This window comes from Metarhizium acridum (genome assembly GCF_019434415.1).
Source record: "Metarhizium acridum strain ARSEF 324 chromosome Unknown scaffold_276, whole genome shotgun sequence".
Taxonomy (NCBI): domain Eukaryota; kingdom Fungi; phylum Ascomycota; class Sordariomycetes; order Hypocreales; family Clavicipitaceae; genus Metarhizium; species Metarhizium acridum.
In genome coordinates, this window is record NW_027094025.1 from 902,202 (window position 1) to 929,729 (window position 27,528).

General features: G+C 38.9%; 5 protein-coding genes across 9 annotated transcripts; 4 read left to right on the forward strand and 1 right to left on the reverse strand.

Annotated features, from left to right (window-relative positions):
- Nucleotides 1–673: 673 nt before the first annotated feature.
- J3458_013325 (uncharacterized protein) lies at nt 674–874 on the forward strand (the record flags this gene model as incomplete). The annotated part of the gene is made up of 1 exon (XM_066120378.1): nt 674–874. One exon carries the CDS (start codon nt 674–676, stop codon nt 872–874), a length of 201 nt encoding a protein of 66 aa, XP_065974665.1.
- Nucleotides 875–1,090: 216 nt separating this feature from the next.
- Nucleotides 1,091–3,474, reverse strand: J3458_013326 (uncharacterized protein). 2 transcript variants are annotated; one of them, XM_066120379.1, is made up of 3 exons: nt 2,693–3,445; nt 1,927–2,634; nt 1,170–1,797 (listed from the first exon to the last, which is right to left on the reverse strand). In XM_066120379.1, coding segments are annotated over exons 1-3 (1,077 nt in total). In that variant the 5' UTR covers nt 3,061–3,445; the 3' UTR covers nt 1,170–1,796. The 2 variants fall into 2 exon arrangements, with proteins under 2 accessions (XP_007814726.1, XP_065974666.1); XM_007816535.2 differs by having other exon boundaries at nt 1,091–2,634; nt 2,693–3,474.
- Nucleotides 3,475–4,069: 595 nt separating this feature from the next.
- Nucleotides 4,070–8,066, forward strand: POL3_1 (DNA-directed DNA polymerase delta). 2 transcript variants are annotated; one of them, XM_007816534.2, is made up of 3 exons: nt 4,070–4,980; nt 5,038–6,854; nt 6,905–8,066. In XM_007816534.2, exons 1-3 carry the CDS (start codon nt 4,225–4,227, stop codon nt 7,644–7,646), a joined length of 3,315 nt encoding a protein of 1,104 aa, XP_007814725.2. In that variant the 5' UTR covers nt 4,070–4,224; the 3' UTR covers nt 7,647–8,066. The 2 variants fall into 2 exon arrangements, with proteins under 2 accessions (XP_007814725.2, XP_065974667.1); XM_066120380.1 differs by having other exon boundaries at nt 5,038–8,066.
- Nucleotides 8,067–8,884: 818 nt separating this feature from the next.
- On the forward strand, nt 8,885–12,151 carry GDH3_1 (NADP-dependent glutamate dehydrogenase). Of its 3 annotated transcripts, XM_007816533.2 has the most exons (6): nt 8,885–10,065; nt 10,140–10,365; nt 10,424–10,473; nt 10,542–10,802; nt 10,866–11,440; nt 11,508–12,151. In XM_007816533.2, exons 1-6 carry the CDS (start codon nt 9,969–9,971, stop codon nt 11,706–11,708), a joined length of 1,410 nt encoding a protein of 469 aa, XP_007814724.1. In that variant the 5' UTR covers nt 8,885–9,968; the 3' UTR covers nt 11,709–12,151. The 3 variants fall into 3 exon arrangements, with proteins under 3 accessions (XP_007814724.1, XP_065974669.1, XP_065974668.1); XM_066120382.1 differs by having other exon boundaries at nt 10,866–12,151; XM_066120381.1 differs by having other exon boundaries at nt 8,909–10,365.
- A 3,690-nt stretch (nt 12,152–15,841) lies between these two features.
- J3458_013329 (uncharacterized protein) lies at nt 15,842–16,523 on the forward strand (the record flags this gene model as incomplete). Its single annotated transcript, XM_007816532.1, has 3 exons — nt 15,842–16,135; nt 16,193–16,409; nt 16,465–16,523. The coding sequence occupies 3 exons, from the start codon at nt 15,842–15,844 to the stop codon at nt 16,521–16,523; spliced, it is 570 nt and encodes a 189-aa protein (XP_007814723.1).
- Between the last annotated feature and the right edge of the window lie 11,005 nt (nt 16,524–27,528).

A 27,528-nucleotide genomic window follows, 5' to 3' on the forward strand; every position in this document is an offset into this window, starting at 1 on the left:
GCGTGCGGCCTACTCGCGTCTGGTCGAGAGCTCGTCCGTCGATGCGGCTACAGGAGACATCGTGTTCCACAACCTCCTTGGGAAAAAAGGACTTCTCCGAAAAAGCAACTTATCTATCGTCGTTTGTTCCCCTGAGAGCAAGCCGCCGACCTTCCAATAAACCTCGGCGTCATGTCTCAACACCCTTCTAATCTTGTAGTCCGCCGTGTTTATGCGCCGACCAGGTCAATATCCTCTCCAAGACCGGCGCCATCAAACAATCCGTAGAAGGAGATTGAAGAGAACTGTATAGTTTTGCGGGCAGCTGTTCGTTGTTATCATCAATAGGTCCGGGGCATATCTTCACGATGCCATGCTTTAGACAACGTCAGAGTGAGAGGGCATCGTAGCTGATGGAAAAGACAAAAGAGCCCCCGTGCCATTTCACAACACCGTCAACAGGTTCAGCCAAGACCTTCTGTTGACTGACATGGAACTTGCAGGAACAGCTCTCGGCGTTGCGGTCGGTATGTGAACAGCCCAATCCCACATATACTCTACCTCACGTGCTCCTTGTCCAAGGCGTATCGCTTGGTGTCGCCGAATTCGTCATGATATCCATATCATCGCTGTACTTGCCGTCATTGTCATTGCATTGACTAGTATATTGTGTGAGCAGATTGGACCAGGGAATATGGGTATCGCGCTGAGCAATATCCTCGCGTTCAGCCGCACACTCAGCACAACCGTTACGTCGCGGGTGATGTTGGAGATTGACTTTATTGCGGATACGAGGCCTGGAGACGAGACTGGCGACGATGGCATTGGCTTGCCTGAGGATTGGCCGTCTAGCGCCGCCATAGAGTCTCAGAGAGTAACTGCTCCATACTTGTAGGTGCCTGTTTGTCTCGGCAGAGGACCGGTATTCACATGTAGGTACACAGACCTTCCAGCCCTGTTCTTCATAGCATCTCGATGAGCGTAGTAGGAATCAGAGAGTCGCCATCTGCGGCCGAACAGGAAGCCAAGTCTTTAGACACACCTCCACCCATCCTCCAGCAAACTCTAACAAAATGGAAGCGGTAAGAGTTCACTTATCCTGTCACTCATCCGGATGATTACCCAGGACAGTGGAACCATCGCCATTGATGGAATCGATACATCTATACTCCCTAAAAAGGCTATACACGCGCGTATTGTGACCCTACCCCAAGAACCATACATTTCGTCGGCACAGTGTGCATCAACGTCGCCCCCGCGGCCACGATAATGGATGCAGAAATTGCCGTGACCCTAGAGATAGTCCAGCTACGGGAAAGGATTGAGTCAAGGGGCGGGTTGGACAACGCCATGCACAGCAAGTTTCTGTCTCAGGAGGAGACGCAGCTTTTTGTGTCTGAGAGGACAATATTGTGACGGGTAAGGATAGTTTTCGAGCAGCGATGGTCGTCTTTGTCTAGTGGGTTTTTTTTAAAGCGACGGACAGCACTGACGTTTTTAGGTCGTTTGGACAATGCAATAAAGGAGATCATATATGATGTTCTGCGGACGTGGTTTGAGGGATGGACGATTATCGTCATGGCGCACAAGTTGCAGTGAGTGCTGGCCTGTATAGGGTAGGCTTGTAGTATGACGAGCCCAAGAGGCTTTTGAAGAGGGACTCGCAGTTTAAGAGGTTGTATGACGGGTCTGTACCGAGGGCGGGGGGTGAGAACAGCAAGGAGAAGCAAGCAGGCTTGACAGAAGGCTTAGGATAGGAGCAGTGGGCGTACGTGGAGGATCCCTCATGTGAGTTGAGGGTACTGTATTTTCTGCATTCTACTCCTTATTAGAACTCCTCCCATCAGGTACCCGGGAATGATTCCCAAAACTAAGAAAAACTCCAGTAATGCAGTCTTGTCTCATAGCATCGAAATGTGAATAACTACCAAGGCAGTCAGCACTTACCACCCAAGCCTCCTACTCATGGCAAGATAGTCAAGCTCAACACCATGCAGCCAGAGGTGCATCGTCATTTCAGCAGTCCGAGTCAGCTCGTCGGCAGATGGGCCTGGGTCGCGAAACATGTTGTTGGCGTCGTCTTCGTAGACTATGCCATGGGTACCATCTTGTCTTTGCTCAGGGAAAAATCTTTGTCTTATGAACCTTCTGATGTCCAGCATAGATAGTGGGCCCTCTGTCGAGGATTCGAAGTCCTCTTCCGTGTCCTGTGGCAGCGGTACTGCCGGGATGTGAATGATGGTGCTAAAGTGGGAATGCTGGCAGAGCGAGAGCAAAGGCGAGAGTATGGTGGCTTCATCGACTAATGTCCAGGATGCTTCAGAGTCATGGTCGACGTAGACTTCCATTGAACGTAGGTGCTGGAGTTTAGCAATTGCTGGCCATATGTTCTTCCATATGGTGGAAGGTAGCTTGTTGTGTAGGCAAGTCGGGAATTCTCGCTGCTTGCATTGCAGCTCAATCATCTTGTAGACTTGCAGCGGAAGGCGGAAGGCGAGACGAAGTCTTCTCACGCCAGTAAATGCGCTTAACAGTATACTGTCGGTAAACAAACATGTTTTGTCGTCGTCTCCTTTCAAAAGCTGGTCAAGGGTAGCGAGTTCGGTGATGTGTAAAACAGACTTTTCAACTATGACGCCTGCAACTTCGCCATATCTGTAAATCGATCAGTGGATGACCAACAGCACGACCGTCCTCTTGCAGCATCATTTACATTCTCTTGCAAGACTGCATCAATGCCCTTGTCGGATCGCGGTCAGTAGCAATATTAATCCGGTCCACGTCCAAACCAAGGGCAACTTCCTCGCATCTCCAATGTGAGGCCCAAGATGAACCCAGTCGACGGGCCCAAACATCACGGGGAGGGTCTCCCGATGACTGGCGGTCGAAGCAGAAGTAGTCGTTGCTGGGCTGCGGAGTTATGCATGTCGAGATGCAAATGCGGTCATTACGAAGGTACACGTGAACACCCTCCTCGACGATGAAAGAATACGTGTGCCGACGTATCTCGACGGGCAAGAGGAAAAGGCTGCTTTGTGTCTGAGGATCCATCTCATTGTTGACAGCTTCCTCAGAGGACATGTCTCGGCGAGACCAGAATCACATTACATGGTGAGGTCAGGCAGCATCGGACGGGGAACACAACATGGTTATACGTTTACGAAGAGGAGCCTCGCACTCACAAGAGTCCGCAGTCTGGGGCGCGTTTTATCGAGCCCGAGTCAATTTATTGGCATGAGAATATGGGGCATCGGGCTGAGCTTGTGACTCGTCGTTGGCCAGGAGCAGCAAATGGGGTTGAAAGCTGATCATGGGCGCGGGCGGCATGAATGCGGACGGAGCTGGCTTTGTGAGTTGAGGAGGCCTGGGAGAGCGACAATTATCGGGAATGAAGAATTCGACAACGCTTCCAAAACTCCGAGGGGACTCCGGCCGACATGATTGGCGCGCACCACGTCCAACGTTGTTGTCTCTTGTCGAGCCTGTGCATCCGTGACATGGGTTCTGAGCAAGGTCTTGGATGCTTGGCCATCCCTTTGGCTGTGCTAAGGTGCAAGTCAGGTATCGGCCCCATTTTTTCTGCGATACCTAACGGGTATCTTTTTAGCGTCAAAAAGGCCCCATACGCTATGTTCGGCTGTAATATGTGCGATGTAGCTCTTTGTAACTCACAGCATTACTAGTACTTCTATCATCATATAATTTCTTAGTGTGGTTAGGTACCTTTTAATAATTGGCTTCTTATTGGCCCATACCCCGGTCCGCTACAAAAGCTGCACCTTCGCACATTCAAAGGGATCCGTGTTGGCTGATAGTGGACAGGTGACAGACGGGGATGAGCAGGAGCTGCCACGGCAGACAGGGAAGGACTTAGGCCATGTGTACGGTACTTGGTGTTGTCTGTCACCTTGACCACGCTAACTCGTACTCGGTACATGGCGGAGCTAGCAGGGAGACAACGGGGCTACTTCCTCCTTGGCGCTTCCCCGACACGGCGGCACATTCACGACGCACCACGTCACGTGCCAATCCATTAAACTCGACGTGGGTCCGTCACGTCACGGTCTCGAGACGCGTTTTCGTCGACAATCAAAATGCACCCATACTACGGATACTTCTCCAGCAATCCAACCGCATGCGACTTTGCCATTGACTGACTGTGCAGTCAGAGAACTTACCAGGGCATTACTCTGAAGGCTCAAGTAATCTGGCTACATCTCATTCACGGCATCCCTTGCATTCATCATGACCTCAGTCCTGCCCCAGAAGCGGGTGCTGGGCGAGGCAGGCACCCGCCAGAACATTCCGCCATCAACGCCAGGCTCAGCCAAGAAGCGTAGGACCGATATCTTTTCGTCATCACCGGCGGCCAGATTCACAGGATCCCAAAGAGATCCCAAAGCAAAGCTTGGGTCGAGTCAGCCAAAAAGTGCCTTTGAGACCGAGGTCTTGGAGAAGCTGAGCCAAGATATCTCAGACCTGAAGCGCAGCAATGCCGAGAAGGACCAGGCATGGGACCGCCCGCCAGTTACTGACTTTGAGCCCCAGCGCGATAGCCTGTGTTTCCAGTCTATTGAAGCCGAAGAAGGAACCTTGCATGGTGGCAAGGCAACTGTCAAGTTATTCGGCGTCTCAGAGGAAGGCTACTCAGTGATGCTGCACGTCACCGACTTTAAGCATTACCTCTATCTCCGTGCTCCGGTTCTATTTCAACCCCACGATGTCGGTAATTACAAGGCTTTCCTCGAGACACAGGTTGCTCAGCATCAGCCCGCTATTCATTCGGTCGCCCTGCTTTTCAGAGAAGACATTTATGGCTTCTGGGGCAACGAGCAGCACGCTTACCTCAAAATTACAGTCACGGACCCCAAATTTATAAATAGAGTGCGCTCTACTATAGAAGGTGGAAATGCGAACTGGAAAGGCATGTGGGGTGTCACAGAGGGCATCAGGACATATGACAATATCCAATATGTCCTTAGATTCATGGTGGACTGCAAGGTGAGATTTGACGCAAATATCGGCAATTTTTACGCACAACTAATCAAGTGCCATTAGGTCCAAGGCATGGCATGGGTCGAAGCGCCAGCAACCAGATACAAGATAGTCCCCGAAAACCTCAGACAATCCAACTGCCAGATCGAAGCCGAAGTCCCATATCTCGACTTGATTGCTCATAAACCTGAAGGCAAATGGGCCAAGATGGCTCCACTTCGTATCTTATCTTTCGACATCGAGTGCGCTGGCAGAAAAGGTATCTTCCCAGAAGCCAATCAAGACCCAGTTATTCAAATCGCCAATGTCGTCACAAAGTACGGAGAGAAAAAGCCATTTATTCGTAATGTCTTTTGCCTGGATACAACAAGCTCTATTGTAGCTACGCATATTCTAGAGTATAAGAAGGAAGACAAGATGTTGAGCGAATGGCAGCAGTTCCTAATCCGAGCCGATCCAGACATTATTATTGGATACAATATTGCCAACTTCGATTTTCCTTACTTATTGGAGAGAGCAAAGCATCTAAAAGTCAGTGGCTTTGAATACTGGTCTCGCCTTCCTAGCGTTCCGTCTAGGGTCAAGGAGACAAATTTCTCGAGTAAGCAAATTGGTAATCGAGACACCAAGGCCACCAACACCAACGGGCGACTGCAGCTCGATCTACTTCAATTGATTCAACGAGATCACCATCTTCGAAGTTATACCCTTAACTCTGTGTGCGCGCATTTTCTGGGCGAACAAAAGGAAGATGTGCACCACACTATGATTACTGAACTTTTCAACGGTACTCCGGAATCAAGACGACGTTTAGCCCTCTACTGTTTAAAGGATGCCTATCTTCCGCAACGATTAATGGACAAGCTTTCATGTCTGGAAAACTATACCGAAATGGCAAGAGTCACGGGTGTACCCTTTAACTTTTTACTGTCCCGCGGCCAACAAATCAAGTTTGTGAGCCAGCTATTCCGCAAGGCTTTAGAACAAAAGCTGGTGATACCCAATATCAGGTCTGATGCTTCGGACGAGCAGTACGAAGGTGCCACCGTTATTGAGCCTGTCCGAGGTTATTACGACGTGCCTATTGCTACCCTGGATTTCGCGTCGCTATACCCAAGTATTATTCAGGCACACAATCTATGTTATACCACACTGGTAAAAGACAAGAAGCTGATTGAAAAATTTGGCTTGGTGAAAGACGAAGATTACATCGTCACACCCAACGGAGACACTTTCGTAACAACCAAACAACGCAAGGGGCTTTTAGCGCAAATTCTTGAAGAACTGTTGACCGCTCGTAAACAGGCCAAGCGCGAGTTGGCCCAGGAAACGGATCCGTTCAAGAAAGCTGTATTAAACGGTCGCCAGCTCGCGTTAAAGATCAGTGCCAACTCCGTCTATGGATTAACAGGCGCTACGACAGGAAAACTTCCCTGCCTTGAGATTGCCAGCAGTACGACTAGTTTCGGCCGACAAATGATTGAAAGGACAAAGGATGAAGTGGAGAAGAAGTATAATATTGCCAACGGATACACACACGACGCTCAAGTCATTTACGGTGACACTGATTCCGTCATGGTCAAGTTTGGCACGAAGGACTTGGCTGAGGCAATGAAGCTAGGCGAGGAAGCGTCGCACTATGTGTCTTCCAAGTTTATTAAACCAATCAAGCTTGAATTCGAGAAAGTGTACTTTCCATACCTGCTGATCAACAAGAAGCGGTACGCTGGACTGTACTGGACGAGGCCAGAGAAGTACGACAAGATGGACACGAAGGGTATCGAGACCGTTCGACGAGACAACTGTCTGTTAGTGCAGACTGTCATCGAAAAGGTCCTCCGAATGATTCTAATTGATCGGGATGTTAGTGGTGCGCAGGAGTTAGTACTTCCTTAGCAAGTATTATTGGAACCAGCTAACAATTCACTAGATATGTCAAAGAAACAATTGCTAACCTATTACAAAACAAAGTGGATATGTCAAAGCTTGTCATCACCAAGGCTCTGACAAAAGACGACTACGCTGCCAAACAAGCACATGTGGAACTAGCTCACCGAATGAAGAAGCGTGATGCTGGTTCGGCTCCTGCTCTTGGAGACCGCGTTGCTTATGTCATGGTTCGTGGAGCTGCTGGTGCCAAGAACTTCGAGAAATCAGAGGATCCCCTATATGTCCTCGAGAACAACGTGCCCATTGATACCAAATACTACCTGGATAACCAGCTAGCTAAACCCTTGGGACGTATATTCGAGCCTATCCTGGGCGAAACCAAGGCGAGGACCCTGCTGACGGGAGATCACACGAGAACAATTTCTGTGGCAGCACCAACGGTGGGTGGGCTGATGAAATTTGCGAAAAAGACACAGACATGCATGGGCTGCAAAAAGCCGCTTACAGGCAAGCACGAGAGCAATGGGGCAGTATGCTCTGATTGCGCGCCCAGGGTGGGTGAACTGTACAAGAGGAGTCTAGACAAGATTTCGGATCTCGAGATTCGATTCGGCCGACTATGGACGCAGTGTCAGCGATGCCAGGGCAGCATGCATTGTGAGGTCATCTGTAGCAGTAAGGATTGTCCAATTTTCTACATGAGAATGAAGGCAAAGAAGGATCTGGAAGATGCAGGCAAGGACCTGTCGCGGTTCGACATGGACCCGGCCGCCATGTGGTGAGAATGTAGGATTTTTTTATTCGGTTGGTTGTAACATTTTGGCGTTGAGGAGTACGGAACATTGCCTGGGATAGGGCATTCGGGATGCCGAAACATGTGTTACATATATTATTAAAGGTTGTGCCGCGTCGGCAAATTGTAGTAGTTTTGTAAGAGACGAGTAAGATCAGATGTGGTCTGCATGATGTGCTGGTGGTGTTGGTGACGCAAGTGCGATCAGGACCTCAGGGTCATTGGCGACAAGCAATCGATCACCCAGCATGGGTATGCCGGGTGCGGCCACGATGGACAATAAATTTATTCAATTTAATCGAGTACAAGCAAGCGATAGCTCATGTCCGGTCTAGGCCGATGTCGCTTGTCTCGGGCATACGAGGCATGGTCCGGTGGACTCGGTGGTTTCAGCCGATGGGTAGGGGGAAGAAGTCGGAAGAAGAAGGGAGTGACGTAGTGGGTTTTTTGGGATGAAGAAAATAACTCGTGAAAGAGGGGCACCGTCAGATTCATGGCACCGGTTTTTTTTTTTCCCTTTTTTTTTGGGTGCGGTCAGGATGATGGGATGGCGTGCCGAGGCCTGGGATTGGGCTTGGCTTGGACCCTGGGTGGGGGCACATTTGGCGACGTGCATGGTCAGATCTGGAGATGAACCACGCAAACAACCAGGCGCACCTCCTAGAGATGCAGGCCTAGGTGCATTGCTGTCAGTATTAAGAGTACGGTGCAGCATTATTGCAATCTGGAACTGCCTCTGGCATGTTGTGTGTTGTCCTGTCAGCGAGTCGAGCTGATGCCATGATCCCATGTCAGAGTGAGAGAGGCCGAGGCCAAGGCCGTTGTCGGCGAAGCTGCCTCAGGAAATAATAATCTCGAGGTGGGGGGGACCGCAGCGACCCAGTCGACACTTCCATCCGGATTTCGCTTCGTCAAGGATGCCTCATGGCGTCTGGAGACAGACCATACCCGACACGACTCTCACTTCGCGCAGCCAGCCAAAGCTGAACGGACACCTTTGCCTTGATAGACTAATCTGTTTGTCGGCCGCGTGCTCATTGGCCACAGCCCAAGCAGCCCAATCTGGAGACGCAATCGAATCTGTCAATAGGAATAAGTAAGGCGACCAATCCGGTGTGCAGCAGAGGCCCAATCAACCAATGCAGGGGCGTGGGGCGCGAAGATAAAGGTCTGCCAGTTTCGATTTCAGATGGCCGTGACTTGTCGGGTGTTTACAATTGGCATTGGCATGAAATGGCGCTGCCAGCTTGACGACTGGACGCGTGGTGGACAGATGGTGAGCTGATGAGATGGTTGCCAGCGGTGGTGTCCGGGTGCGTAACACGGCGCGTTGCGACCACGAATGTCCGGTGAAGGTGAAGTCAACATTTCTCTACATTGTCCATCATGGCGGCTGAATGTCGAGAGTGGCTGCCTGGTCGCTCGGGAACAGGTTCCCTGCATGCGAGATGAAGCCCTTGATCGCCATCGGGGACTGGGCACCAGGCCATTTGGCTTGTGATGATTTGCGCTCCTTTTCTTGGCCACACACACACACATCTCTTACGTCTCGTCTACGAAATATGTAGTATCACCAGGCCTCCCATACCGAGCACCCGAAGCCTATGGACCCATGGAGCTATAGAAATGGGGATAATGGAGACGTCACTGATAAGACGGGCGGAGCCACGCCCGCGGCTATCTATCTATGGAGTCGCGCGCCACCCATGCAGCGAGAAGCTTATTGCTTTCGGGAAACGCCCCGTCCCCCTTCACTGCCAAATTTCATGTCTGTCGCCAGCGTGGCTTTCGGGAGTGGCAAGTTGAAACGAGCGACTTTCGGAGGGCGCTGGGATTGGGCCAAAGGAAAAAAAAAAGGCAACGTCTCATACAGGTTTTGATGGACAAGATGGCTGCTGAAGATGCGCCCACCGTTGTCGGTCACCTGTAAGGATATTCATCCAGGAAAGCTTGGCGGACCCTTGACCATGCCTTGACCATGCGGCCCGATACGCTCAAGACACCAAGGAACACAGAAAAAAAGTGTGTGGCTGTTTGCTCCGATTCACCGAGAAAGAGGGCGGGGGGCAGAAGAAGAAGGAGGAGGGTGTGTAAAGCCATACCAGCGTATTCTTACTCGGAGCTATGAAGGGTCTGGGGTTGGACGTGAACATATAAGGTTCAGCTATGTCCCGTTGGCGGGTTTCATTACTCAACCTTCTTCCCTTTCCCTTTCCTGACCACCTTTGCATCCGTGACCTCGTACCTTGTCCCCGTCTTTATCAACAACTTCTCTTCAATACAACATCCTTTTTGAGAATAAGTAGACACAATGCCCCATCTGAACGGCAACGGCAACGGCACTCAGGCTCCCGCTGCCGCCACGAGCCACTTGCCGTCCGAGCCTGAGTTTGAACAAGCCTATAAAGGTGTTTACTTACCCACTGACTTGATGTGAGATGGCCGAGAACTTGATGGAATCAGTTGCTGACAGTCTGAGTAGAGCTCGCCAGCACCCTCGAGGACAGCACCCTCTTCCGCGAGCACCCCGAGTACCGCACAGCCTTGGCCGTTGCCGCCGTCCCAGAGCGTGTGATTCAGTTCCGTGTTGTGTGGGAGGATGACAATGGCCAGTTGCAGGTGAACCGGGGCTTCAGAGTGCAGTTCAACTCGGCTCTGGGTCCATACAAGGGTGGCTTGCGATTTCACCCTACTGTCAACCTGTCCATGTATGTCAAAGTCCTCGTAGAGCGAGTTTTGGGCGGGCAGACGCTGACCACTGTACAGCCTCAAGTTCCTTGGTTTTGAGCAGATTTTCAAGAATGCCCTCACTGGATGTATGTGACACGGCCGCCAGCTACAAACGCCAAAAATCCGAGCGGGGCTTTGCTAACAGGTTGCGCAGTGAGCATGGGCGGTGGCAAAGGCGGTGCCGACTTCGACCCCAAGGGCAAGTCTGATGGCGAAATCCGTCGCTTCTGCCAGGCCTTCATGCGCGAGCTGTCCAAGCACATTGGCGCGGATACCGACGTGCCCGCCGGTGATATTGGCGTTTCCGGCCGAGAGATTGGCTACATGTACGGCGCGTATCGACAGGCCAGAAACCGCTGGGAGGGTGTGTTGACTGGAAAGGGATTGAGCTGGGGTGGCTCTCTTATCCGACCCGGTAAGTAACTTATCTATTCCTGTCTTGCTGGTTCTCCAATGGTCTGCTAACCGTCTGAACCAGAGGCCACTGGTTACGGTCTCATCTACTATGTGGAACACATGCTCGAGTACGCCGGTCGTGGTACTTTTGCCGGCAAGAAGGTGGCCATCTCTGGCTCCGGCAACGTCGCCCAATACGCCGCTCTCAAGTGCATTGAACTCGGCGCCACTGTCGTCTCGCTCTCCGACTCCAAGGGCTCGCTTGTCGCCACCGCCGACAAGCCCTTCACGGCGGAACACGTTGATCAGATTGCCGGCCTCAAGGTCCAGCGACGCGCTCTGTCCGACTTTGACCACGCCGGCCGATACAAGTACATTGACGGCGCTCGTCCGTGGACGCACGTGGGCGCCGTGGACGTTGCACTGCCCTGCGCGACCCAGAACGAGGTCAGCAAGGACGAGGCCGAGTCTCTCATTGCCAGCGGAGTCGTCGCCGTTGCCGAGGGCTCCAACATGGGCTGCACCCAGGAGGCAATTGACTTGTTTGAGGCTGAGCGACGCAAGAAGGGCGGCGAGGCCATTTGGTATGCGCCCGGCAAGGCTGCCAACTGCGGCGGCGTTGCCGTCTCTGGACTGGAGATGGCCCAGAACTCTCAGGTATGTCGGATTGCTGAAATGCTCTCTCTCGCTCTGGGGGGGAAAAGGGCTAACGTGTTTTTGACAGCGTCTCACCTGGACCGCCAAGGAGGTCGACGACAAGCTCAAGAGCATCATGAAGAACGCCTTCACCAACGGCCTCGAGACGGCAAAGAAGTACGTCGAGGCCAAGGACGGCGAGCTGCCTTCTCTCGTGGCCGGCAGCAACATTGCTGGATTTGTCAAGGTTGCACAGGCTATGCACGACCAGGGTGACTGGTGGGCCTAAGTGTCCGGAGGGACTTTTATGCTGCTTTATCATGACGGTGGCCTTTTTGATGTATTTCGTTCGTGCATGGGGTTGGGATATATGGGGGTTTTCTTCATGGCGTTAGGATACTCTACGATTGTGGCTTGAGATTCCCGACAGTGTTGGATTGTCAGCTGGCTTTTTTGATAGATCTTGGGATAGATTGATATCATGATCATGTACGTTGCTTGTGCCATGTCTCCTCCTCATGTTCGGCCAGTACAAGTGAGCCAGTATGGTGTGAACTTGCCACGAGGGCCAAGTTTGTGTGTGAGAGGCCGCTCTGAGGTTCGACCGCGTTGGGGAAAGCATAGTCTCAGGAGGAAGCCTGTATTGTCTATTGCCCGCCCTGTATATGGCACTGCTGCATAACTAGGAATCTGGCATGAATGCGTTTACCTGAACAGTCTAATCGTGCCCGCCTTCTGCCGCTGAGAGAGCGAGCGGAGCAGTTTCGCTTAGAGTAGGGGAAAGATCCTTTTGTTGTAGAAAGAGCAAGTGTCTAGTAACCAGGTGAATGACGTACCCATATAGCTCTTTCCAACAGCACCGACGTGTTTATCTGAAAAGTTCAATCTCGCCTTCTGCCGCTGAGATAGCGAGCCGGGACTGTTTCGCTTATTCGGGGAGAAGGCGACGGATACTTCTGTTGCAGGAAGAGTAAGTGCCTAGTAACCATGTGAATGACGTATCCATATAGCTCTTTCCAACACCTCTTTTTCAAAGGCCTCATCTACTGCAACTACCATTCAAGATAAGTAGGAAGGTACGCAGAGCTGCTAGTCCTAGTATACAAACCTCTACTCCCCAGACTTCTTCTCAACTTTCTTTTCTTCCTTCATTACCTTTCATCTTCATTTGCCGGCACATTTCGAGAACTTTTGTTGGTCATCCTCATCTCTTGCATCACCTCTCTATGCCACTTCGCCTTACTTCTTTTCTTCATCGCCTTGTGCCTCTTTTCTTCATCGCCTTGTGCCTCTTGCCTTCATCGACTTGTGTCTCTCGTCAGTGTCAACCGCCTGAGCCCTGCCAACCATCATGACCAGTCATTTCTCCGGTGAGGTACCCATCCCTTGTATGTTCTTTTTACCTTGAATGCTCCGATGTCTTGTAGGTAAGCTGCAAGCTGCAACGACGGAATGCCTCAGTTCTTTGATGGGATAACAGCTTGTTATCCTGTTGTGGACTCCTGTGGTCTTGATTCATCATTGGCATTTGTTGCTGGCACTTGCTTCCTTAAAGGTACGTCGGACGTAAGCCTCTTCAACCCACTTCACCTTTGCTAACCGCATAACAATCCTCTCAGGGACCTCGGTCGCCTCAAGTCAACGCCGGTTCGAGTAGAGACAACGCCAAGCATGTCCGACGCACGTTCGTATATATAAAAAGGTGGGTTGGGCAATGAGCAAGATTACGACTTTCTGAGCTGTTTAGAGCAGTGATGAAATAGCACTTGCGAGCCTGACAAAACCCACTCAGCCACGGCTGACTCCCCAAAAAATTATTCTTAGGGAAGGCCTCAGCTCAGCTCCGGTTCGAGTCAAGGTGACGCCAAGCAAATACCACAGGTAAGATACTTGTTCCCGCTGATAACATCATTGGCCTCTTGTAGTAATCAAAGGTAGAAATTCGAGGCCAAAAAAAAAACCGAAAAAAAAAAAAAACCTTCGCACAATCGCGCCACTGATCGATTCGACCTCGAGTTAGCATTGCCGCTCTCAAAGTCCCCTTGGGAAATCCACGGCCTCAGATCAGCTCCGGTTTGAGTCAAGGTGATGCCGAGGAAATACCACAGGCAAGTTTCCTACTCCCGCTGATAGCATCATTGGCCGCTTGTAGTAATCAAAGGTAGAAATTCGAGACACAATCACCTCGTGCCATCGCGTCATTCATCGATTCGACTCGGGCATTGCCATCACGTATACCCCATCAACAAAGCGACCAAACACAAGCCGTCGTCACACTCGGTTAGGTTCTAAGTGTATCTGCTGTCAGTTTGGTTTGGTAAATTGCCTGCTCAAGTCTTTTAACTCACATTGTTTGTGCAGCACCTTTTTTTGCCACATACGACAAACTCATTTCAAAGCAGAAATGGACGGACTTGCGTGGCTGTGGGATGAGCGGATGCTGGAGGGAAGGGGAAAGCAAAATGTCTGGGTTGTCGGGAGGCTACAGAGAGAGGGACGGAGAGAGAGAGAGAGAGCCAAAAGGACACATTCCTATGCTGGGTATCGGGGGGATTCGGTCAAGGGCTGCAATTGCCGGATCACTTTGCTCCATGGCTCATCAGAGGAACTCGATAAGCACCATGAGTCGATTTCATTGTACTATACTTCTTGGTCAGTCAATATGTTCTGCCACAGACTGTAGTGTGGTAAAGCGATGAAGGGATGAAATTTTACGTACCTCGAGAATTACTTGACAAGAAACTGGTTCGGTTAAGGAGTGTCGTATGATGCATATAAGATTTTGATGCCTGCTAAGTATTTTGATGAATTCAAAGTGCTAGCTTTACGGCACGTGGTAAAGCAGGACTGCGCACCTTGGCAGCCTGGAATGAAGCAGGTGGTGGCACCAGCGATGGTTTATATACTCGGGCATTGTAAGATAGAGTTTGGCGCGAATTCTGCAAGGTAAGGCTAACAGATCTAGCAAATCCTACTGCAAAGCTTGGTAGGTCTAGCTATACTAGCGATTTCGAATTGCGTAATGGCGCGTGTTGTTGTAGGGTGTGTAATGTAAGCTAACATTGAGTCAAGTCATTAGTAACCAGGCGGATTTGGAAGTTTGAAGTCCAGATGTCCCCACATGCAGCCGCGCCAGGCTTCACTCTAGCCGGACGCCACATATGACATAGTTCATGACGGCACAGCCACGGCCCACTTACATTCCTAGACGTGTCACGTCCCTGCCAATTTACCGTCTGTCTCTCCTCATCATGCGGCGGCCACACGTATTATGAAGATGTGTGAAGGGAGGTTAAGTGTATTACAACATGCATACGAGCCATGTCGTCTCGGACCGACAGACTGACGTCTTGTTCTCACTCCCACGTCGCTTCCAGCAAGGACAATGCAGGAAACTATCAGCACCATGCATGGGACCATGGACCAGAGTCACCAGACCAACTCAGTTGAGAACAAAAGGGCCAGAAGAAAGTTACGTATGCTTATGAACGTATCTGATCCCTGCCGTCCGACATGGCCTGTATGACGCGGGCCCGATGCTGACTTCGCTTAGCAGGTTCACTTTGCCCATGCAGGCTTGGCCGTTTACGCATGAATCGTCGCAATGCCTCTCTTGTGGCCTTATACGTATGCTGGCATGGGAGCCAGGTTGTGGCAGGCTGTCACTCCGGACAAGCTGTCCAGCTTGACGATTTGGGTTCTTAAAGACAGGCCTGCATCAAAGAAGACTTTTATTTCCAACCTTATTGAGCATGTTGCAGTTTTGGGTACGAATGTTGAATGCTTTTATGCTGCCGTTGGATGGCAAGTTTGGCTACAGAAACGCCGGAACAATACTGCAGTCTGGGCCATTTATGTATGCATGTGACTGTAAGCACTTCTGTCCTTGTTGCTTTCCCACATTCTTAAACCACGCCATGAGCGCTTGGACGCATGCAAACGGGCCAGACTATGAACCTGTCAATAGAGTAAACTCGGGGTGCGGCTGAATGCTACATGAGCTAATTCTTCACAAGGAAGTTCAAAGCCCGACCAAAGCAACTGCCAACGAAATCAACAACCAACTAGAAGCTCGATACGTCTCAAGTCCCGAATCCAAGATTCAATCTAGGGCTCGTTCTACTGTTCCGTCAATCCATAGCGAGCCATTTCGCGACAGAACAGGAGCACCGGCACTCTGAGCGTCGCTCCAGAATCACCGCTCCCCGCCCATGCATCCCTACTGCTTGCCGCTATCTGCAGAAACCCTGTCCCCTACGTGGTGGCATTGCACCTCGTATCGCGGGCCAAGGGCGGAATGCTGCATGGACAGAAGGAAACCAACAGCGCTTCAAGCCGGCCTTGTAGCTTATATATCTTGCCCCCGAGCACGAGGCCGCATCGGATCTTGCCTCTCGAGTACATCATTCCCCAATTGACAAGATGTTGTTTTCCAGTGCTCTGATCGCCGTCGCGGCGGCCGCCGCCTCGCTCGCGTGCGTGCTTCCCCCGGGGGCGCTCCCTAATAATATCGCAGAGGGCTTCGCGATCCAGGTCCAGAATGCGTCCTTCCCCGTGATACACAACCGCTTGTTGAACCAGTGGGCGGCCGGCGGCGGCGACCAGCACCTGTATCTGAGTCCGGCTGGCGCACCCGCCAGCGAACTGACTCTTGTCGATGGCGTCATTACGCAGTTGAGCAATGGCACGACGATTCGGGCCGTCATCAACGGAGAAGTAAGTCTGGATAGACATTCCATGCGAGCAAAAGGCTCGGGGCTAACACCCTGACAGTATACTGCCTTTGACAACACGACCAAGATGTTCATGACGGAGCGCGGAGACCCGCGCGCCGTGTATGATGTCGCGCACGGCTGCGATCCGGACACGGACGCGGTCCAGACGGAGCTGGTGTTCAAAGAACGGGCTGGCGTGCCGGGTGGGCATGTATGCGTGAGGCTTGCGTCCGGGAACAGGTGGGAGTTCCGCTACTCGCCTCCAGGAAATACTGGTACGTCTCGTCTTGTTTGTCGTTCGTTGGGATGCCCGTACTGACTGGTTGACAGCGGTTGACAATGCGGACCGGCTATGCATCAAGGTGACGTTGGCGGTGGTCCGTAGATAAGATCCGGTTGCAGGTCCAATAGTGCTGTGTCAAGGTGTCGGTCGCGTCTATCGCTTTGATTTCTAGCCAGCCGGATGACAAGCTGTTGGTTGCAAAACACAAGGCCCTGTAGCTGATGAATTATCCAAGTATATAGGCCTTTTAAATGAGCCGTTGGTAACTTGTATGTTGCTACGCATGGTATCAGGTTGACAGCTATGGAAGCAGATTAAATAGTGGAATTGTCCTTGATTGAAGCTATTTAGGTACGGAAAACAGGCCCTTATTTATAGATATTAAGGTCGTCTAACAGGTCACCTAAAAAGTTATTAATTTAAGGGGTTTTATAGTATTTAGCTATTAAAGGTCTAGCTTTAATAAGGTGGTAGCGCGAGCCTTCTTTTAAGGCTTTTCGTATAATTAAAAAGCAGTTATTTAAGGCGTTTTAAGGCTTATTAAGGTCCCTAATAAATAGCAATTATTTTCTATTAAAAGAGGCCTTTAATATTAATATACCCCTATAAATTAGGTTAATAGTTAGCTATTAAAGCTATTAATAGCTATTAAAGTAAGCTAAATTAATTAATTTAAGCTCTTTTAATAATACTAATAATATTAATAAGCTTTAATTACTTAATAAAGCGGTTAAATTATTAGCCTATTAAAATCTTTATTAATTTATTAGCTAAATTATTAGCGCTTTAAATGAATTTAATATTAAAGGTCTCTTATTAATAGGCTTATTAAATCTAGTTATTATAAATATTAATATAATAAAGAGTAGTTTTAAGCCTTAAAAGATTATTATTAATAAGCTAAATTATTTATAAATTATTATATTATATTATAGGCTTTAAATAATTTAATTATAGGTTTAGCTATTAAAAAAGCTTAAATATTATAATAGTCTCTTTAATTATATATATAAAAGTTAATAATTTAGCTTTAATAAATAATATTATTATTATATTTTACTTACTAGCCGTTTAATTAATAGGTTTATTAAATAATTAAATTATTAAGTCTTATAATAACTTTTAGGTTTATTAATCGTTTATAAAGGTAATATTAAAAGCTATTTAAAGCTTAAGGTTATTAGAACTTTTATTTAATTTAATTACTAGGTATTATATTAAATATAAGTACTTAATAACTTAATTAGTAATTTATTAGTAGGTTTTTAATAGATTAAAGAGGAATTTAGCTAGCTTAACTATTAGTTTAGCTATATTAGGTCTTTTAATAACTATAATATAATTAATAGAGCTAATTATCTATTAATATTAATAGATTTAATTAATAGTTATAATACTTAAATTAGATTTTAATTAATTTTAGGTATTAAACTTTCTTTAAAGCTATCTCTCTTAGAGATATTAAATTTTATAGTTAATTTTTTAATATAAAAATTCTAATATAGCTAAAGCTTATAAGTAGCTTTATCTTAAAGAACTTAAATACCTAGAAACTATTATAGCTTATTAAGGTTCTTTATATTATAGGTTAATTTAAGCTTTTAAATCATTTAATTAATAGCTTTAAAAGCTACCTATTAATATAAAAAAACGATATTATTAACGTAAAAAAAGACTATTAATATTAGGCTATTAAAGATATAAGAGTCTTTTAAATAAGATGTTAAACCTAGTAGCTTAAAGGTCTTATTAAGGGATTATTACTATAATAAGGCTAACCTTTATAGCTTATATAAGGCTTATAATAGTCTTATTATTTGACCGAGCCTTTTAAAGCCTTTAGGAAATTTAACGTAGACTTCTTTATTAATTAAGCTATTTATAAAGGCGTTTACCGCGTTAAGCTACCTAGCTTTAAGGTTAAATTTAATTATAATAGCTATTAAGGTTTAAAATAACCTTTTAGTTAAGGTTATAGCGTAAATCTCCTTATTATTAGGTGATTAAAGGTTATCTTATACGTATAAATAGGCCTTAAATTTATTAATAAATTTATATTTATTGTATTTATATTTAAATACCTAAGTTAATAGCAGAGCATTAACAAAAAAACTACACTACATGTAGTTTTTTAGTTAGTTTATAGTATAGTATAGTTTTTATAGTTTTAGTGTAGTTTAACTACACTATAACTACATTTATAGTGTAATGTGTAATTATAAAGGGAAATTTTAATTATAAATATAACGTTAATTATAAGACTCAAAAGGTTATAATTAATATCTTTAAATAGAGCTAATTTAGCTCTTTACAATGCACTAGTTTTTATATGTATAGCTTATAAATTAAGTGAGTTATAATAGGTTAAATCTTAGCTAAAAATTAAGATTTACTTTTTTAAAATAAGAGATTTAAAGCTTAATAACTTACTTATTAATAACGCTATAAAGCTAATTTTATAAGATTTAAAATCACGTGATTTTTAGCTTTACTTTAATATATAATATACTTATATAAGCTTTTTTAGTAAAACTTTTTTTTATAATAAAATTTAAAAATAAAAAAGTTAAGTAAGAAATATAAAATCTATAATAATATAAGAAATAATATATATAAAAAGAAAGTATAAAATATTATTTTATATGAAAAATTTTAAGGTATTTAAATATATTATTTATAACTTTAATATATTTCTTATAACTTAAATATTTAATATTTTATACTTAAGTTATAGGGTAATACTATAAATATTATTATTTTATAAGATATTTATATATAAATAATAGAAATTTTTAATTTTATTATATTATATATTTTACTTATAATAATAATATAAAAATAATATTAATTTACTTAATTAATTTACTTAATATAATTCCCTTATAATTCCCTTTTATTTTATTTTTATTAGTTTTTAATCCCTGTTTTTAGCTTATATAAGCTAGCTAATCCCTGCTTATTAATACTAATATTAGTAAGTAAATTTAGCTCTATTTTAGCTTACTAATTATATTAGCTAATAATAGCTTATAAATTAATTAATACTACACATTACACTAATTTTTAAAATGTAATATAGTGTAGTAAAACTACACTACACTACACTACACTAAAATTCACTAAAAACTACAAAACTACACTACTTCTAATACTCTGGTTAATAGTAATAAGTAATATAGCCGTTTTATTTAATTAAGTTAAATAAGTCAAAAGGTCTCTTAATTAATTAGGGTATTATATTTAGCTTAAGTAGCCTTTTTAAATTTAAGCTTATAAGGGTACTTTTATAGCTCTTTTTAATATTAAGGTTTAAGTAATAGGCTTCTTTTATATAGCCTTTTAAGCTATTTAATTAAAAAGCTATTATAAAAGCTATTAAGAGCTTTATTAGAAATTTATTATAACTATTAAGGTCTTTTATCTTAATTAAAAGGCTCTAATAAAGCTAGCGTTAAAAGGTTTTAATAAGAGTTACTTATATTAAATTTAAGGTCTTTAAAAATGTTAAATTTAAATAATTAACTTTCTTTTTAATTAGCTTAAAGGCCTTAAGTGTTAACTTTAATAATAAATTATATCTTATTAGTATTATTATTATTATTAGACTTAATATAGGTTAAAAATTTAAGCTATTATAGCTTCTTTAATTAAATTTAATAAATTTAGCCTTAATAGAAGGTTTTTTTATTAAAGGTTATATCTTTAACTTATTTAACTTTTAATTTTAATAGAATCTATATATAAAAGATATTAGTTAAGTTATATTTAATAAGGTAGCTAATTTTTACGTGAGCTATTATTTTAAGAGCTTATTTTTAAATGCCTTAAAGAGCTTTTTAGGTTATAAAATAGGCCTTATAACTATACGCGATTAAATATATAATATTAAGCTTATTTAAATAACTTATATCGCAATTATTTCATTAAAGCTACTATTAAAGCTATTAAAAGGGCGTCTTTTAGTTCGTGTCTTATTATAGTAATAGATTATAAAGGTAAGTAGTAGCTTTTTATATCTTAAGCTATAATTTAATAGAAAGATTAGCTATTATTATAGGCTTAAGCTAGTAGCTTAGGCCTAGGCCGAACCCGTTACGGAGGCAGCTTAGACCTAACCTAAATAATTTACGGGCTAGATAGGGATATAAAGGGGGGTAAAAAGAGGAAAACCTTTCTTTCTCTTTCTCTTTCTTCTTAAGTTTATTCTTACTTTTTAAAGACGTATACTTATAATAATATAATATAATTAATTTATAATAAAGAATAAACTTTACTATAAATAACCTTAATAAAGTAACATTTAATATAAGATAAAACTTACTTATATCTAGCGCTTTTACGTTAGGTAAAAGCATTTTATTTGACTTTATAGTATTATAAGAGATTATAAATACCTAGGTTAAAAGACTTTATTAACTCTTTAAATAATATTATAACCTATAAAACTAAATAATATAAGCTATACTTATTATAAGAATATCTATTAATAATAATACCTTAATAAAACGAAAATTAATCTTAATAGAAACCCCTTTTAATAGTAATAAGAACGTGTTTAAGGCTTAAAAGAAGCTTATAATATATAAGTTAATTAAAGACGTATAATTTATTAATAGTTCTTATAATTAATAGGTTTTTATTTACTAAAATCTCTTTAATAAAGTTAAGAGTTATATAGCTTTATTTTTTTAAATTAAATAAGGTAAAGAGTTATAACCTATTATAATTCTTAGAATACCTATTATTTATATATTTAAACCCTTATTAGAAGAAAATTACACTTATTAAGCTAAATTAAATATAATAGTATTAAAATAAGTTATTCGTAGACTTTTTTATTTAATTTAAGAATAAGCTTACGCTTATTAAAGAGATATTATAAGCTAGTTTTATAAAGCTTATAAAACTATAATAAGCCTTAAATAAGCGTATATAAGAAGAAATTATAAGTAAGAAAATATTATGCTTTAAGTATAATATAATAATAATTTAGCTTTATAATATAGCTATTAATATTAAGTTCTTATAATTAAAAGAGAAGTTTTAAAATAAGTAAAATAAAGAGATTACCTTTAAAATAAAATAACTAATAAATAAAAACACGCTAATAATAAACGTAATAAAGATAAGGTTTTAGGCTAAACCTAAGAAAAGCGTAGGTTAAGATTATTTTAAGAGTAATTAAAAGAAAAGAGCTTATTAGGTTTTAAAAGAGGTAATTAATTAATAAAAGAAGAAAAGAAAGTGTATTTATTATAAATTAATAGGGTATTATATAATTAAATATACCCTTTTACCCGTATAATAGCTGTAAACGTTTAATATAAGGGGTGTTATAATAGAAGATATAATTAATAGCTTAAATAAGAATAATAAGTAATTAAAAAATAATACGCTCTTATAATAAGTCTCTTAATAAAAGTGCTATAACGTAATAATAATTATAAAATAAGAAGTGTCTTATTTAAGAAATAAGAGTTAAAGAATATTAAGTTAAGAATAAATATATTACCTCTTTTAATTCTTACATTAATTAACTTCTTAAAGTTTATAAACGCTTAAGTAAATATAAGCTATAATTATTACGTAATAATAAGTAAAAAGTTTATATAACGCGTAAGCTTTAAGTAAATTTTATTAAGGTAATAATAATAAATACGTATAATAGTAAAGACTAAGTAACGTAAAGTAATATAATAAGAGTTACACTTTATAATCTTTTACCTAGTATAATTTATAATAAATATAAACAGCTAAAAATCCCTAGTAGTAGTTTACGTAATATTAGGTTTTATTTAAAACGTAATATTAGAGACGCCTTAAATAATACGTTATAATATATACGTGTAATTAACTAAAAGAGAACTTATAATAAGCGCTATAAGTAACCTAATAATTAAGGGATTTAATAATTAAGCGATATAAAATCCTATAATAGTAATATTAAAGTTAATATTTATAAGACTTATTTAATAAGCTTAAAGAAAGAAGAAGAAGTACTACCTTATAGTTATAAGCTTACGTAAGATAATAATAATCTTACATATATAAGAGGCTAAGATAAATTAAAAGTAAGAATAAGCGTTATAACTTCTTAATAAGCTATAGGATTTCTAGGACTTATTTAATTAAGAAAAAGTAAATAAACTTCTCTTATATTAAGAGTAATTAAACTATTATATATAATTAAAGAAGTATTTAAACGAATTTAACTTTAAGTTATTATAAGCGTTATGTAACGGTGGCTTAGGTTCTAAGGCATAATAGGTCTATTTCTTAGGAAGTAAGTTAGGTTAAATGCTACGAAGTAGCTTTTAAGTAGTATTATAATAAGGCTATTAAGAGTATAACTCTTAATAGTAAGACTATTACTTAGATTAATTAATAGAGAACTAAACTATTTAATTATAGGAATACTTTCTCCTTAAGTATTTATTTATCTCTCTATTATAATCCTAGATTAAATAGATTTTATTTAATCCCTCGTGTTAGATTAGGTTAATCCCCTTTAATCTATTAAGTTAAATTAAATTAATCTTATTTAATCCCCTCACGTAACCTGCGATCCCGTTAGCCCTATTCTTATTTATATACTAGCGGCTTATAACGCTAGCTAACTGCTTTAAGTACCCTTAGTTTATAATATAATACTTCTCCCCTATTAGTCTTATTCTTAAGGCTATTTTATTTTATCTAGTAGGTATTCTCTTTCTTTCCCTCTTTTCTCTTTTTTTTTTTTTTTTTTTTTTTTTCTCTTTATTATTCTTTTTATAATATCTTTTAACCGTGTTTTAAAATAGTAATCTCGCCTTAACTAAAAGATTAATTACAAACGTCTTTTTAAGTTTATATTTACCTTTAACTTTATTATATCTTTCTACGATTTATATTAAAAAAACAATTAAGAGTGTATTATCGCTAAAGGGAAAGATAGGTGTAGCGAATATACTTTACGTGGTTATATTAGCTATAATCTAGGCGGAACGTCTTTAAATACTTATAATTATATTCTTTACGAAAAGGATTATCTTAATAGAGAACGTGCTTTAATTAAAAAGAATTTAAAGCGGGTAATAGCTCGTTTATAAAGGATTTATTATTAGAAGAAATTTTTATAATAAAAGGCTATAAAGATAATCGCTTATAGTATAAAGAGTTTAAACGAGTTAAAGGCCTAAAAGTGTCTAAAGTTAAAGTTTAATATACTTAATTAAATACCTAAGTTTCTAGTAAACTTAGGTTTCCTTATTTCTAATAAGTTTTTATTTTCTAGTAGAACTATTTAAGTAATATTAAGTAGTTTATAAGATTCTTAACTAGTTTCTAGGTGTTTTTAGAGTTTAAATATCCCTTTTATTTAACGAGATAATAATAATTCTTTGTATTTTCTTATGCTTTAAGTATTCGTTTAACTTTATATTTATTAGTATTTTCTATTATAATATTTATAGTAATTATAGATTTATTTAATGCTTTCTCTAGTAGTAATATATAAAATATAGAATAGATCCTTATTTTATTTAGTAATAATAGTTTATAGTTAATATTTAAGATTTTTCGTTTAATAAGAAATAGTTTAATTTTCTTTTAGTTAAGTTTATTACTAGGTTGTTTTATTTTAATGTTTTTACGAATAAGATATACTTTATATCCCTTCTTTAGGATTAGCGCTAATAATCTCTTTTTATTCGTGTAATACTTTATTTAGTTCTATAAAAATATCTATTCCTATTATAAGTATTTTTATATTTCTATTATTATTACTATATACGCTATTACTACTAGTATATTTACATTTTATATTATATATGTCTTAATAATAGGGTTAAATCTATAGTTTACCCTAAATAGTAATATCTTTATATTATTAATTTTAGAGCTATTATAGGCCTATTATACTAGTAATAGCTATTCTACCTAATTATTCTATTAGTAGTTAATATAGCTTTATAAATATTATTTAAGTATTTAATTTAAGATTTTTATTTATTTATTTAATTATAGGTGGAATACTATTAATAAGTTTTATTTAATCTTTATAGTTTTTATAAGGTATTTTTAAAAGTTTAAGGTAAATAATTTATTACGATTTAATATAAGCTTTATTAGTAATTTATATTATATAATAATTATTTTAAAGAATATATACGTTAAGTTCTTAATATTACTTAATTTCTTATATAGAATATAATAGGCGTATTTTATAAGTTTATTTATAATAATTAGAATACTATTATAAGCTACTTTTATTATAGGTTCTTTTAACTTTAATAGTTTAAAAAGTTTATTATAATAGTTTATTATACTCTTTTAGGAAGTAATATTAATTATAATTCTTTATATAGTACGTATTGCGCTAATTTTACTTTATTATACGTATTATACTTTTTAATAACTTCTTATATTATTTTTTTACTTTTTAAAAAGTTATATAATCTTTTTAGCCTACTAATCGTTTTTCTTATACCCTAATATTCGTGTAATAGGTACTTATATATTTTCTTAATAAGCTATTCTTAAAGTATACTAGGAATATACTATTATTTATTATATAAAAAGGTTTTACCTTTCTTAAATAAATATATTTTCATTTCTTAATTATTTAAATAACTATTATTATTAATATATAATATAATCTAATATATTTATATTTTATTTAACTTAACTTATTAGGTTATATTAATTTCTTAGGTATTTAATATAAGGTTCTTATTTTTAATAGCACGTAATAAGGGTATATTACTTACTTACTTATTTGATTTTAAGTTCTCTCTTTAATTAAGCGCGTTTACTCTTTTATTTTTAAATTCTTTATAATATATAATCTTAAAGTTATAATTTATAAGGGTTTTATACTATTTAATTTATTATTTATTTAAATTCTTTATAGTTAAAAATAATATAAGATTCTTATAGGTAGTATAAACCTTAATTTAATACTTTACTCTTATAAGATAGTATCTTTATTCTTTAAAGCACTTAATAATAGCTATAAGTTCTTTATTATAAATTCTATAATTAAGTTTAAGTTTATAGAGTTTCTTTAAGAAGAATATAATTAAGTGTAATCTTTCTTAATTATCTTATTATTTAAGCTATTTACCTAATATAAAGTTTAAAGCGTTTATTTTAAACTTATAAGGTTTATTTTAATTAAGTGCTTTTAATATAAGTTTTAATGTAATTAAATCTTTTATCTTTTAGAATACTATAGCTTTTAGTTTATTCTATTAAAAGCTAACTTCTTTTTTTATTAGGTTTATAAGAGATTATAAAATGTCTTTATATTCGCTTAAGAACTTATAATAGAAGTTTATAAATACTATAAATTCTTTAACTTCTTTTAGATTCTTTAATATAAGCTATTTCTTAATAGTTTAATTTTATTTAAGCTTATTTATATTTCTTTATATGTAAGTATATACCCTAGAAAGTGTATAGTATTCTAATAGAACTAATATTTTAAGGCTTTAATTAAGAGTTTATTATCTTATAGAGTTTATAATACCTTATATATATATTATTTATATTTCTTAAGGGTATTTAAGTAAATAAGAATATTATTAAGGTATATAACTATAAATACTCTTAGTTATTTTTATAAGATTATATTAATTATTCTTTAAAAGGTTACTAGTGCGTTAATAAGCCTAAAAGGTATTACTAGATATTTGTAATATTCTCTACTAGTTTAAAATACTATTATTTACTTATAGCCTTCTTTTATTTATATAAGGTTATAAGCTTCTTTTAAGTTAAGTGTAGTAAACTATTTAGCTTTTTTAACTTTATCTTTAATTTTCGTTATAAGTAATAACGGGTATTAATTCTTAATTATAATCTTATTTAAGTGTTAGTAATTAATATATAATTATAGTTTTTTATTCTTCTTTAATACCTATAAAATTAGGTATTTTATTAGAGACTTTAATAATCTTATATATCTCTTTTATAATATATTCTTTAAATACTTCTTAAGTACTTTATTTTACTTAAGGTTTTAAGAATAAATTTTATTAAATATTAATTTAATATTAAGCTAGAGTTTAATCTTATAGTTCTAGTATAAATACTCTAATAGTTCTATTTTTAGCTCTTCGTTAAATAGCTTACTATACTTTAAGTATTTCTTAGGAATCTTTATTATCTTAGCTTTAGGCTCTTTAATAATTATATATATTCTTAAAGGCCTATTATAGTTTAAATAAGGTACCCTTTATAAGCTACTCTTTACTTTATAATTATATTCTAGTAAATCCTATTAAAGTTAGCTAGTTCTTTAATTAACTCGTAGATTACTCGCTTATAATTAGGGTATTTCTAATATAATATCGTGTTTTAAGATTACTATAATATTTAATGTAACTTAGTGTTTTATACCTTATATATTAATTAAAAGCTACGTAACTTTTATATTAATTACTTCTTAATTATACTTTACTATAATTTCTTCTATAATTATAAGTTAATAAGGCTTATCTTTAAGTGTTTAAGGTAATTATAATTTATTAACGAGATTTAGTAAGATAAAATTTCCTTATACTTTATTATTAATTATTACTTAAATCTTTTATTCTATTATAATTATATTAACTATAAGGTATATTATACTATTAATATTTATAGTATATAAAGACCTATTAAATCTCTATTAAGAAATCGGTTTTAATTATAATAATAGTTATCGTTTTTTAATTTATTAATTCTATTCTTATATTATTCTTTAACGCGTTATTCTAGGCGCTATTATTAGCGATTATTCTCTAACGTATTATTAGAGCTTTCTTAGTAATTACTTAATTTACTATTTATATTAATTAAACTTAAGCTAAGTAAGTTACTTATAATTATATAATTCCCTTTCTCCTTATATTATAAGGTTATAGCTTAGGTAATATATATATTATTTTTAGTATAATATAACTTCCCGTTTAATATCTTTAAATTAATTTATTATAATTTTAATTATATTATAAGGGTTATTCTCCTTCCCTTTTATTCTTATAAAAACTATCTATTATTTTACTTATTATTAAGGTGTATATAGTAATTATTATTATAATAAAAGGTTTAATTAAGGAGTTTATATTTAATTTTAGGTTTATCTTTCT

Coding starts and splice junctions, on each gene's coding strand:
- J3458_013326 (XM_007816535.2), bottom strand. CDS start 3,060: ATGTCCTCTGAGGAAGCTGTCAACAATGAGATGGATCCTCAGACACAA. Junction 2,635..2,692: donor ATGCAGTCTTGCAAGAGAAT/GTAAATGATGCT, acceptor ATCGATTTACAG/ATATGGCGAAGTTGCAGGCG.
- POL3_1 (XM_007816534.2), top strand. CDS start 4,225: ATGACCTCAGTCCTGCCCCAGAAGCGGGTGCTGGGCGAGGCAGGCACC. Junction 4,981..5,037: donor GATTCATGGTGGACTGCAAG/GTGAGATTTGAC, acceptor AAGTGCCATTAG/GTCCAAGGCATGGCATGGGT. Junction 6,855..6,904: donor GATGTTAGTGGTGCGCAGGA/GTTAGTACTTCC, acceptor ACAATTCACTAG/ATATGTCAAAGAAACAATTG.
- GDH3_1 (XM_066120382.1), top strand. CDS start 9,969: ATGCCCCATCTGAACGGCAACGGCAACGGCACTCAGGCTCCCGCTGCC. Junction 10,366..10,423: donor CCTACTGTCAACCTGTCCAT/GTATGTCAAAGT, acceptor ACCACTGTACAG/CCTCAAGTTCCTTGGTTTTG. Junction 10,474..10,541: donor CAAGAATGCCCTCACTGGAT/GTATGTGACACG, acceptor CAGGTTGCGCAG/TGAGCATGGGCGGTGGCAAA.